Here is a 13,770-nt window from a genome sequence, read left to right on the forward strand (position 1 = left end):
AAACCCCTGAAACCAGCCATCCACCTCGAAGCTAGAAAAGCGCTCACAGGGAGGCCTTTTATCTGCTCCAGTGATGAATTCCCACGTTCATAAGCGTGCTAATGGCACGCTGCCGTAACGCCTCTGGTGCCTCTCAGCCCTGGCAGGATTTTTGCTTCCGACATCAGCATCTCCTTCCTTGGGCTGGGGGTGCTCCGGGGTGCAGCGGGGGGTGCGAGGGGCCACACGCAGCCCTCGACCCTGTGCACAGCGAGGGCATGGGCTGAGCATCGCTGCAAGCTGCAAGCCTCTGGTTCCAGGGCCTCTTCCTTACCTGCCTGCAAGATGGCATTCGGTATGTAGGGCAAAAGCTCCACAGAAAACGCTTGGCGTTTTTTATGCTATCATTAAACAAGGGAATAATATGACCAGATGCTCTGAAAGAGACTGCTGGATTCATCAGTGAACAACAGAGAAGCCGTAATGATTAAACATATTAGGTAGTGAAAGACAACAGAGGATTAATTTCAGCACTTAATTAGAGTACCTCTAATCTTCCCCTTCATTACTATTTTCCTTCTCTTTCCTTCCCTAGTTTGTCCACATGTGCTTCCAGAGAGCATCCTTCAGGGAAGAGGGAGGTGTGAGATATGCCAATGTTTATTTTAACAGCTCCTTTTTTAGGGCTCTGCTGTGAACACGCTCCTCCTGTTGAACGGGCTTGTTGCTATGGGATAAAGTGATCCAAGTTCCCTGGTTTTGTACTTTTTCTCCCCTCTGCTTACAGGCAGCTCTCGTTCCTCGCTGAAGGACACCCTTGAGCGTGCTCCCCAGGCACCGGTGGCCCGGCTGCACGATCCCATGGAGTGTCCCTCCCCTGCCCCTCCATTCCCTTCATTAGTGCTGCCAGGGAATTCATTAGCTGCCACCAGTTTTATACCCTTAGGGAGTTTCAGCTGCAACTGGGCTGAAACCAAACCCAGCCAAACCCACCGGGCTGCCTGGGCTCCTGCAGCGAGCAGGCAGAGCCCCAGCAGTGTCTGCACTGCCCGAGGACTCCTGCGAGGGTCGGGGCGGGCGTTTGACGTAACAGAGTACTTACCATATTAACAGATGGGAATTACAATATTAATACTGCGTTTAATATTTAAAATGCAAAATGTATTACAGCAACACTGTGGACTATCAGGCCTGGTAGCCTGTTTCCAGCAGCAGCAGCTACTGCTGCACGCTTTTAGCAGAGCGCATTCCAATGCCTAGCACAGTCCATTAGATAGCATCACCCCCAGGACAAATTTCTTCCTGACCCTTAGCTGACAACCATCATGCGCCCTGGTGCATGAGGGTTGATTGCCCTTCCGCAGGTTTTATCCCATCTGGTTTAACTGCAGAGGCTATTTTTATGCCGAAGGCTGGAACATTTTACAGCTCTTTATCCCAGCTTTGTGCGTGCCCGGGGCGGCGGGGCCGGGGTTCCTCACCCTGGCTCCCAGCCGGGGACGGGCAGCACCACGCTCGTTGCTGCTGTAATGAGTGGGAGAGTGAACATCTGGCAGTCGCAGAGCAGCTTCTATTCGCTCGCATTATGATAACACAGTAACGATGGCTGGTAATTAAAAGTCTGACAGTTTTTCCTGTGCAAAACACCGGTTTATTGAGTTTTTGAAAGAAAGCGTTATGGCTAAAATCTGGGCACAGAGCCCTGTTCGTTTACAACAGCTTACCCTCCTCTGTCTTCCCTGCAGCGACGGCTGTGCTCCAAGCACCTGCACTTGAGTGGTGCGAGTGTCGGTAACGTGTTAGGTACTCCGGGAAGCCCGGCAGAAATTCGGGATCTCCTTCTGCAGAACGCCCTGCGTTTCCAGAGGCTGGTTTCCTTCCCAGGGATGAGCGGGGTTTTGAACCTAAAATCCGCAGAGGAAAACCAGCTCTGAGCCCTGTGTCCAGCAAGGAGACAGATGCTCAGACCTGACCTGGTATCATCGTCATCGTCATCATCATCACTGCTGTCACCGCAGCTGTAGCAGAGGATTGCAGCCCTGTTTTGCTCCATTCACCGCAAGTCCCGAATGCCTCTGGCCACTGCTGCATCAGTGACGGGCTGATTCTTCCTGCTGTTTCAGGGGAAATGATAAGAAAGAAGAAATGTGGAAATTTGGAAACATTTCTCAGCTCCTGTCTAAGCTCTTCAACGTGCCGTGCAGCCTGTGCGTTAGCAGCTGAAGGCTGCCAGCTCTTGAGCAGTGTTTGCAGGAGGAAACCTTGCTTGAGAGCACAAATATTTGTGCCCAAAGACAGTGGGCCTAACCTAACACCTTGTCTTCATGCAAACTCCTCCTGGATTGCAGGACTCGCCCAAGTCTCATTTCTCAAAGTGCTGTCTGAACCCCAGCTCCCAGAGCCACCCCGTGGTCCCTCTCACCGTGGCACTCCAGAAAGCCAGATCCATCCCTTCATCCTTCCACCACGTCTGCTCCCAGGTGATCCCACGCTTGTGCTTGCTCATCCTGCTCGTCATGGAAAGCGAAGCCAAGTGCGTGGTGCCACCAGTGTATTTTCCCTGGACCTTGCTCCTGCGGCTGAGCACAGCCGACTGCCCGGTGCTCACGGCCAGGATCACTGGCACATTGGTACTCAGCTGCTAATTTAAAATCCCAGCACAGCTATTGAGACTCACCCTTGTGGCTTCACATTGCAGAATTGCAATAAAACTTTAACTGAATGCCTCCTTCAAAAAGGGACCTCCCTGAGTTAATGTCAGCCCCTCTGAGCGACCCTTCGCAGCCACAGTATGTCTATTTTATTGTGGTACGCCATGGCCAATTTGATGGGAAAAGGAGACTGCTCAGGCCACGGAGAGGAAACCCTTGAACATTCATTCAAAGTGACAGTGCCCTAGTGCAATATGACTGGTAAATGCTAAATTGCCACAGATGGCAGATTTATGTTTCCTTTCCCCAAGGTCCCTTGCCTGGGTTGCTGGGGGCTCGCTGTGCGTGTTTGACGCAGGACCCACATTGCTGCTGCAGGTGCTGATCTGCCTGTAGACACCGGTTTTTTGGTAGCCAGGTGCTCAGAAAGCGCAAAAATGGGCAAGTATGCACAGAATGGCATGAAAAAAATGATCCTGAAAGTGATGAGGTCTTTAAAAGCCAGATCAAAAAGCCAGAGGGAGGGCGAGAAAGAGCTCAGCCCTTGTCTGTCGAGAGGGAGATGATTCACTGCAAAGCAGCCCCAGAGCTCAGAGGATGCTGAGGGCCAGGAGGGAAGCAGCACCCTATGGACAAACGCAGTAGCAGAGAGACTGGAGATGGCCCTGAGCCCCTGTCTGGGTGTCAGCCGGTGGTCGGGGATGCTGCGCTCTGTTCCAGACCAAAGCTGTTTCTTGGGGTCATTTCCACCTCCTCTCGGAGGACAGCAAAGCCACGAAGCCGCCGGTGCCCGGAGTGGCCACGGCTGCCTGCACAGCGAATTCCTTATGTAATCACTCCTTTGCGTTCCTCTTTTCATTCTTTTTTTGGTTTTATTTGACAGATTTGCTTAAAAAACAGCGTGGGAATACAAATGACATGTTCAATACAGATCAGCTCATGGCTTTACAACATCCCAAAGAACATAAGTACCGTATTATCACAAGTCCTCGGCACAGGCTGAGAACAAAAGCCCAGCGCGCGTCGCTTCGGCACAGTGCTGTTTGTCATGGCTCGCACAGATCCCTCCTTACGGCTCTGCCGCACACCAAAGCCGCTTCCCGCGGTCGGCTCCCCTTGGTGATACGTGTCCTCCTATGATGATTATACAACAGTCTCTTAATGGCCATGAACTTGTTCAGCCTGGCGGACCTGGGGTCTATTTTACAGGAGGAGGAAGCTGTTTGGGGTTAGTTAAAGCTCTGTGGGCTGGTGCCTGTTCTGCTGCAGACAAGCTGCATCCCTCCTTCACGCTCATCAGATGCGACGTGAAGACGGCCCTCCCTTCCAAATGGCTTGGGAACCATTTTTTAAGAGGTTTTAAGCAAATCACAAGTCACTTAATCCCTCTCCAGGTCAGCAGAGCCATTGCTGCTCCCCTTGCTTCACGTTGGCTCTGCAGATCGTAGGAAATGCTCGGCCCTGGGCTGGTTGCTCGGCTGCCCACCTCCTTGTTTTTTTGGCCGCCGCAGTAGATCAGGCCATAGACTCATCCGAGGAACCCAGTCTGTGCGACTCCATGCTTCACAGGAGAGACCCATTTTTCTTCTGTGTTCGTATCTCGTAGCTGCACTCCTCCATCTAACAGCTTGCACAAGACAGTGAATGTAATCCATGCCCATCTGGCTTTTATTTATTTATGATGGGCCTGACCCTGCAATGTGCTGTTGGGAAGAGCTGAGCCTTGCTAACTCCTTTTTTCCTCCTGCAGAAACGGAGGGTCTCGGCACCTACCGTCATCTGGTAGGAACACATCCAGGGTAAATTAATATAAAGAGGGATGTGTACATTTGTTTTTACAGTGCTGTAAAAGTGGAGTTATTAGGAAATCAGCCTATAATTGCCCTCTTAATGATTCTTACTCTTCTGCATTCATTCAGAGAGAGTCAGCTCTATTGTATCAGGTATAAAAAGAGCAGCTTCATTGACATGGTTTATGGCTTTATTAAAACCAAGGATTTTATATTAATAACTATCAGCTCCTCAGCTATATTTCCCCAGCGAAGAAAATGTGTATATTGGTGTAGGTCCAAGGCAATTTGTAAACACAAAGTATTAAAAGGCTCAACAATTCTAAAAAGTTTTAATTGGAAACTCAACAAATTGCTTTGCAACATCTTAATGCTTCAATATGGAGCTCTCAGATAATGAGGAGCTAATTAAGGGGCCAGGACTCATTTTTTTATGATAACTGTCTCCATGTGGGCCCTGCATTCGGTGCTTGCAGAACTAATGAAGGTCAGAGAAGTAACAGCAAAGGAAGAAAGGAAAATTTTTAGCTCTCAGTGTTGTGATGATGCTAAGCAACCGTCAGTATTTCTGCCTGGGTTTTAGGCCAGGTGCTGAGCGAGCTTCATTTAATTCAACGGGACAGTCTGTGCAAGTGCTATCGCGGCTCTAAGCTGCATTTCACAGCCCATTGCTGCTCCCCATGGGCTTTGCCGCCGGTGGGGGAAGGATGAGCTTCAGTTCCATGTGTCAGCCCCGAAAGCCAGGCTCTCCCCTGCACACAAAACCAGTTACGCACGTTGCTGGATATGGCCTGGAGAATGACAGAAATACCACGGTGACGAGGTGCAGGGAGCTGCTTTGCCTGTGGTCTGAGCTGGCCAGACACACAGCCGGGAGCCACGTAGCTGCGTTCGTGTCCTGCCGTGCCCAAAAGCTGGGCAGGCACTCTGTGGGGTGGGCACGAGGGCTCCAGGGAAGGGGCTGGCTCGGAGCAAAGGATAGAAAAGGACCATGGCTCAGTGAACTGCAAGAATGAGAGCAAACCCCATCAGATACCCCATTCATCCCAAGGCGGGTATGAACCAGCTGGAGAGCATTGGTTCAGCTGACTCAAAGGATGAAGGACAGCAATGTCGTGACATGCAAAATTAAATCTGTCCAGTTACTTGCTCAGCTATGGAGCTGGGACTCAGCATGGCTGACGGGGCTGGGAGCAGAACCTGGGTTCTGCATCACACCGAAACCTTCACAAGTATCTAGTATAGTGCTTTCGAATTAATCCCTTGTAAAATATTAACAACACGTAAACACACATACAAAAGTATGGTCAGATGTTTCTCTGAAGTAACTGGCTGACTCCCATGACTAAATTTGGACCAGCAAGCCTCGTGCACCAAATAATTAAGTCATAGGCTATAGAAAGCAATCCACTGGGACGTACTTGTCTTTGAACGGCTCATCCACTTGAAAAGTAATACATACCATTAAGTATATGACCATATGGCATCCATTTATAGAATATTGCACTACAGGCAAATAGGACAAAGGTACACCCCTTAAAGCACTTTTCTCATCTCATTAACTTTGGGGACATGTTACAGAAAAGCTTCTCTGTCTTTGTTGTGTTCAAGGACATTTTGTGCTGTTCAGTCTTGTCTTAAATGAATTGCGCTATGAAAATTAGAATCTAAATGTAGCTGTGCCCTAAAGCAAACAGCATTATTTTGCCTTTCTGTAATTCAATTTATTTTTGCAGATCAATGTTTTGAAGCAAACGTGTTCTTTTGTCCTCGTATCTTACCTAATGACAAAGCTGACTGTGGGTAATTTGGCACATGGCAGTGCTTCGGTGTGGCAGTGTGCCTGGCCAGGTTGCTGGCAGATTCAGGTGGTGCCCTGCCACATGCTCTGCTCTACCTGAAACATCTCCCCAAAACCAGACAGATCGGCTGGGACAATCTCCGTGAACACCTACAGAGGTCTTCGAGAAGAACCGTCTGGTGCTCAGGGTGATTAGCACAGCCCCGTGGCGTGCAGGCAACAGAGGACGCAGAGCCCAGCTGCTGGGACAATAATCTGCACCGAAAAGCAATTCAGCGTGTAGTGCAGCTGACAACAGCCATGATTCAAAACTATGGCAAGACTGCAGGAGACTCACCCCGATGCACTTGAGGGGATGCAGTGAGCGGTGGCTGCAAAAGCCCAGCCCCTGGTGCAGGCATCGGCATCCGTCCCATTGATTGCAGCGGTCACTGGATCCAGCTCTAAATTATAAAAACAGCGTGCTCCCCTTAAATGAGTTTGCAGTGAAGAAATACATTAATTAAATAGAAATGACTGCAGGTGCCTTACAGCTTTTTGGCTTAACAGATTTCTCTTGTGCATTGAAGATCAATACTGCTGCCAATTACACCATGGGTCTCTAGCCCCCTTTTTTAGCTTCTTGGAGGGAAAACCACTGCTAAATATCGAAGAACTCCACAAACCTGGCAGTCCAGAGCCCTGGAAATATGGTGCGTAGCAGAGGAACGAGTCCTCAGAGAGCCGTCCCCATTCTGGATACAGCCAGCATTTCAGTAAGCAGAGTAGTGCTGACACAGGGCAGTATCACAAACCCGTGTAACTGGCTCAAACATCTACATGTGGAGGATTGTTCATTGCTTGTGGTTTAATCTGGCTCTGGGAAACTAGATTACACCATTTTCTTCTTTCCCCTCTCCTCCTGCTGAAGACCCCAGTAGGGATCTTCTGGCTAAGACTGAGAGGTTGAAATCCATGTGTGCCATTTGCAGCAGTCACCAATTGCTTATATTGAATTGCCTGACCTCAGTGATCCATGCTCCTTCCAAGAGCCCTGATGCGTCTGTCTGCCAAGTTCAAAGGCTGAGCCTCATCAGTGAATATAGCTGTTCTCATACCACTCGGCTCAAAAATCATCACACCTGGTGCTGCCAAACACAGTCACCTGCTTCTCTCTTTGGAAAGGAGGCAACAGGGATCTAACGACACCAGAGCAAGCCCTTTGCAGGTCGCACAGGTACCAGGCATCCCTGCTGCCCACGAGCTCCAGCTCAGCGGGCTCCTGGGGCGGGCAGCGAAGGCAGGACGGGTCCTGTCCCTTCACCTGGGACCGGCTGTGGCGTGGGAATTGCTGAATACTGCTCTCCTTGGGGCAGAGGGGAAAGATGGGACCCCACATCTCACACCAGACAGTGGTGGCAGAATGAAGCTGCTGGTGGTGCTGGGTTCCCAGTAAAATGAGCCCTGTGTGGGGAAAACACATGGTGGAAGCGTGTTAAGGGGAGAGCGGGCAAGTGCAGGATTTATTAAAGGTGGTTGCGAAGAGCATGTTAGCATCCAGCATCTTAAGCTTCAAAATATCAAGAGCTTTAGGAGCGTTCAGCTGGAAAAGTGCCTCGGATCATTTCCAGGTGTGTGCTGCAGCACTGCAGCATCCTGCAACGCTGTGAGGCCCCTGCTTTGGCGAAAACAAGAGGAACGGTTGTGTTGAGTGCTCAGGCCCCAGCAGTAACAGTTGCTCAGTATAAGCAGCATCGCAGTGCTCGCTGCGTTAAATAGAAGGAGATTTTTACTAGCATAAGACTATAGCAAATCCAGGATGAGAAGCACTCTAAGCATCCGAGAAGGAAAATGATCCAATTGCACCAGGCAGTCTCAGGCACTGTGTCTCCAACTCTATTGAACGTGACAGACGACACAATTTTCTCCTGTTGTAGCACTGGTATCAAATGCTGTCACCCCCTGACCCCGCCGGCCATCAGCCCAAGGAGGGAGAGGAGGCTGAGCACGGCACGCGGGCAGCCGGAGCCCCTGCCCGCATTAGCAGGCAGCAGCACAGCCTCGCTGCAGCTGCCGTCGCTTCCCCTCGCAGCACGGAGCAGCCGCAGGAGCAGAGGCAGGATTTCATCTCCTTGAAGCAGAATCTGCTCCAAATGCAAACGGGAAGGCAATCCCGTTGCGTGAGCCCTACAGAGCAGAGAGCCAAACTCTCCAGCTTCCCAGCCTCCGGCTCCTCGCTGCCGGCTCCTCGGCTCCCATCAGGTACTGCTTGATTCAAGATGTAAGGAAAGTCAGGATGGTTTCCCAACGATTACCCAAAAAACCCCACAATAATTCCTGTTACCCCTCCCCTACGCTTGGTCACATGTACAGAGAAGACAATAAACAAAGCGGGGAAGTCTCCTAATATTTTTATTGTTCCTTAGATAACTGTGGATAGTACAAAGTTTTCCTCTTAAAAAAAATTAATTACCTTCACACTTCCATAAACAGGGCTTCCCATGGGAATCTGATGCCACAGAATTTCCACAGAAGCCATTTCCAACCACCATAATGCTATGTAGATAGTATAACAGTAAGAGAATATTCTCGTAATTATCAACATGAAATTGGTTATCTGTGTATAAGGGTGAACACTGATCTTTTTTTTTCTTTTTAGAAACAAAACCATCATTTATTAATCCAAACTACATCATTGCATTTACAACATTCATTGCATAAACTGGACATACAAAGTTTTGCCACCTCTGGTAAATAACAGACATACATTATACAATATATTTGCTGAATACATAAGTTCAAACAATATGGGTACAACAACTTGTTCATAATACATACTTAAACCATCGTGTTTAATAGTTACTAAGACACAGATCCATGAGCTACTTCGGGTCTCAGCACAGTTAATCTAAGTGACAAGAACACAGTTGAGAGACAGTAGCTGCAATGGAAGGCAAAGAAAACTAACCTGTGATAGGTCTTGTTCAGACAGCGAGAGCTCCTCACGGGTCAGCTTTTTCTGCTTAGAAATACAAATCACACATCCATCACAGCTGACCGTGATGTCGGGAAAATGTCCATGCAACCCACACACAGAAGAGAGCGAGTCTCCCAAGGATAAACTTTCAACAGTCATTGCCTTACTGCTTTAGTATGTACTATAGGTTTGCTATCGGAACAGAAACGAAACAAAACGCAAAACTTAAGTGGTTCTTTAAGTGCAGTTCCAGCTGCAAGTACATGGTTATTCGTGAGTCTATAACACAGGGCCAGACTTCTAGAAATGTAGAGGTAATGCTGATCTGTCAGGTTTATGCTGAATAATCCTCCATGACGTTGGTCTTAATTTTGGCAGCTGTTTATATATTTACTTATTTAAAGTGTGTTTCCTTGATATTAGTATATTTTTTTAAATTAATTTCTCCCTTTTTTCCTTTTTTTTTTTTTCTAAATCAGTTTCTAAACAAGGATGGACTACAACTCGTCAGACCTGATGACGTGGAAGAGGGTGACATTGTAAAGTATTTGGTGCCCGTTGTTCCAGGCATAGAGGGCCCGATCCTTGGGGTTGTAGTCCAACATGGAAATGTGCGAGTACTTGTTTTGGAAGGGGATGTCGATGTACTCGTAGGTGGAGGCATTGGTCTGGTAGGCGTAGTGCACCTTGGTACCTCCCGAGTAGCCGTTGGTGACGTAGAGCGTGCCGCAGATGATGAAGGCCTCCCCGGCGCTGCGTTTCGGGTAGCTGGTGTTCCAGGTCTGGAGGCTCTGCAGCGTGTTTGGGTCCAACTTGCTGATGACGATGTTGCCCGCGTTCTGGTTGGTGGCGTAGACGGCCCACAGCCCGTTCTCGTCCACCATGAGGTCAATGTCCGAGTGGCCACCCCAGGCGTAGTGGTACATGTTGTTGTAGCCGGCATAATCCAGGCTGCGAGTCTTGAGAATGGTCTCTGTTTTCAAGTCAAACCTGATAATTATGTGGCTTTGGTATTTATTGAAATAGATAGAGCCATTGTAGACCACTTGACCAGTGCCCGACCACGGGTGAGGGAGACGGTGGGAGGTAAAATTGTCAGTATTCATGAAATCTGCCATGGATTTATATTCACGGACGAAGCGGTTGTTGTGGTAGCTGTCCATGTACCAGACCTGGGTGAGCAACAGAAACACACGGGGTTAGAAAACAGCAGAGACCCGGCTGAGCCCTTTGCACATCACCCTACAGACTGAGCTGGGAGCGAAACCCAGAGCAAGGAGTCCAACCCGCTGGAAAATGATGTGTCCAACACCCGCCACCTACGCCCAGAAATAAACCCAATTTTTGGAACCCCAAATCAGCCAAGAAATCAACTGAATAGCAAAGCTTTTCTGGGGGGTGACCTGGTATCTCCCCAGGAAGATGGGAGCTTAAGCGGTTCCCTGGGAGCGCTGCGTGACGGACACCATCCTTCCGGAGGGCAATTAACATCTTTTCTCTGGCTAAACCCAGCGTATTACGTTGATGCTGCTTTTGCTTCCTGTAAACCCCATCGTGGTAGCACTCAGTAAATGATACCAGCTGCTGCGCAGAACTCCATTAATTTGGCATTCAGAAGCAATGGATGCTATCACTCATTGTCAAGGAAATTCAGGGAAAATCCATATTGGTTTAAAAATCATACACTTCTGCATCAAAAGCTGAAACCAAGGCCGCTAAAATTTAAGAGACAAAGACATCAAAATCTTGCTATCGGTAGATGGGAGAGAGATTTTAGATCATCATTTAAGCGCCAGTTCACTAGGGACACTGTCTAGACTCCTTAAAAAAAAAAAAGCTTTTGTCATATGAAACCAATTCCGAGGGAAATGACAAAGCTGTGCAGTTAATATCAAGGAGAAATATCCAGCCAGTGAGTGCCATTCTGTATGCAGTTGCTGCTTAAAAATAAGATAGCTGCTTTCTGTAGAAACTGTTTAGGAAGGAGAAAAAGTAAATTAAATAGCAAGGGGGAAGCCTTTAAGGATGCAGATTTGGGTAATGGTGTAGTGCAAACTTCTTCTGCAAACCCCTTGCAAAATCTGATGGTATCGTCTCTGCAATACAGCTGTCTCCAGGGTCCCTTGGAAGAGCAGACAAACATTTACACACGGTGTATGCGTGTAAACTGCTTTTGGCTGCTGTATTTGAAAGGCCAAGTGGGGTCTGCAAAAACTTTGTAGGGAACTTCAGCCCTCCATCGTTCCCTCCCTGGAAGCACTGCAGAGGTGGGGAATGAACGCGTGGCAAGTGGCTCTGATCATTGCAACTCCGCTGTGGGCTTGAGGATGGCTGCAAAACACCAGAGAAAAACCATGCGTGTCCCTGAGCCCACGGCAGAGAAGTGCCTGCAGCCTGGGAGAGCTTCTGCTGTCAGCCATGGCGCTGGAGAGCATTCCTCACTTAATGAAATGCCTGTGTCCAACTAAACCAGCTTGGGAAATGACCAAAAAAACCCAGAAAACTGATTGTCTCTCTGCTGCTCCCATTTCATTATTCGGTGTTAAAAAATTATGCGTGCCAATGCATTGTGCTCAGTAGCCCAGAAGAGCAGAACCCCATGTTATCGTGCTGGGGCTGCAAGGTGGCAGGACCCAACAGCATTTCGTGCTTTGGAGAAGCAGGGATTGATGGATAGCAATGTCTCATCACACCGGCTGGCTTTGAGCAACCTTCTCCTGCCAATACACATCAATCCCGGCACTCAGCATCCATCTGCTGCCTCGCCGCCGGGCTGCTCCTCCAGGACTCGCAATTTTCCCCAGTTGCATTCAATGATTTCGTGACACGAACAAATGACCACACGAACCACCAAACTCCTCCTGGGGCTTGGCGACGTAAGATGGATATGATAAACGGCCCATGTCTCCCCATCCCAGTTTCCCACTCTGCTGGGCAGCCAATGAAGTTCATTTAATTGTGTGTTTCTAATAAAATTGACGGTAGATTTATGTATTATATACACATACACGCTTGTGAAGCTTGAGCTACAGTCCAGAGAAAACTGCTTGTCTACTGTCATGACGAAAATACACTGGCATGGGTAAAAAAAATATTAAAAAATACTGGTTTGAGACAAAGCTCTCTGAAGACATGGAAAGATGTGTAGCATTTGATCAACCAGCTTCAGCTGCAGCAGGCCTGACTCTTCCTTCCCAGATGGATAAATCACGTTAGTGCCGGGGGATGCAGCAAACACAGCCCAAAGGGAACAAGTCTGTCCCCTCTCTTGAGCAAAACAAGAGGTGACGTAGGTAAAGTCTTCCCATCTCACTTTGTAACTAGGATCTTATTGGGACTATAGGTGAAATTTTGTTTAATAACTGTAAAATATGGAGGTGTCATATTGGGGAACCAGTGCCAACCAGTTGGCTGCGGGAGGGAAAGAGCCTGACATCTCAAGTCACTGCTGCTTCATTGCTGCACATCCATGGGCAAATGGAGCCACCCCCAGGGGTGGCTTCTCCAGAGCATCCCTCGTCCTCTCTGAGCTACAGAAGGCCGATCACAGGGCAGAGCTCTCAAAAGAGCCGCCCCGATACAGCCCTTGCTGGTGCCTTCATCCTTTGATGAAGGATGCTGCATGCAGGAGGGAATTACCATGCAGCCAAGCTCTGTGGTTTTTGTTTTGTTTTGCTGCCTGCAAATCCTCAGCAAACACTCGAGATATTTTCCATTCCATCAGTCATGGGAAGCCTCGATTGATTTTCAGCCAGTTATTGGCCTCCTACCTCCTTGGGATCAAAATTGAATGGTCTGAATGGAAAAAAAAAGACCAAAACAAAGCAAAACAAATCTCTCTCTGGCTGCAGTCAGTTAATTCCTCACAACAATGCAGGTGAAGGACGGAGGACAAATGCAGCCAGATGACATTATTGGAGGCGCTGGCAGCAGAAGAGCAGCAGGGACCAGGACCACGGGTCCCTATGCTTCGCCCCAGCTCCCTCCCGGCTGCCAAACCCAGACGAGAAACCCAATATTAGATTTTTCCCTCCCGCGGGGGGCACAATCCTCATGGTGACACTTCCGAGACCATGCACGCTCATCACTGCAGTGAGTTTTACCTGCCCTGGGAAGGGACCACTGCACGGGGCTGCTCAGCCCCTCCTCATCCTCCCTCCCTGCAGGATCCTCAGCCCCCTCCCACTGCAGAGGAGGCCAGCAGAGCCCCGTGAGATGAATTATGACCTTCCACAGGTTTCACAGGGCACAACCTGGGCTTCGGTGCTTGGATGTAATAAGTTTTCAATGATCTCAGCCACGTCGGTGGAGGTGGGAACACAGGGATGAAGCTGTCGCGGTCTTACCTTGTTCTCTCCCTCAGGAGCGAGAGGGTCCGTCATCCACGATCCGAACCTGGACCCCGAGGTTTTAATTGTGATTGGGTCACTTATTCCCGTCAGCTTGCCACAAGCTGGAAAAGAGTGCAAGGCTGGTGAGCACCACGTCACAGCACCGCCGCAGCTCGTTTGGCGGTGGGTCTTTGCCAGCCAGCCCCGAAGCCCCAACGAGGGGCACCAGCGGCGGCCACCACCCACACCGCTCTGCCCACTG

General features: G+C 49.2%; 1 protein-coding gene across 2 annotated transcripts in view; it reads right to left on the minus strand.

Annotated features, from left to right (window-relative positions):
- Window positions 1–9,674: 9,674 nt before the first annotated feature.
- The window catches only part of OLFM1 (olfactomedin 1), a gene marked incomplete at both ends in the record, with an annotated part of 33,074 nt that continues 28,978 nt past the window's right edge, over window positions 9,675–13,770 (minus strand). For both annotated transcript variants that reach the window (XM_082327211.1, XM_082327210.1), the window contains 2 exons: window positions 9,675–10,349; window positions 13,524–13,630. In XM_082327211.1, the coding sequence (XP_082183337.1) occupies window positions 9,675–10,349; window positions 13,524–13,630 (782 nt within the window). The remainder of the gene's footprint in view (window positions 10,350–13,523; window positions 13,631–13,770) is intronic.

The sequence above is a fragment of the Platalea leucorodia genome, assembly GCF_965183815.1.
Source record: "Platalea leucorodia genome assembly, chromosome: 15".
Taxonomy (NCBI): domain Eukaryota; kingdom Metazoa; phylum Chordata; class Aves; order Pelecaniformes; family Threskiornithidae; genus Platalea; species Platalea leucorodia.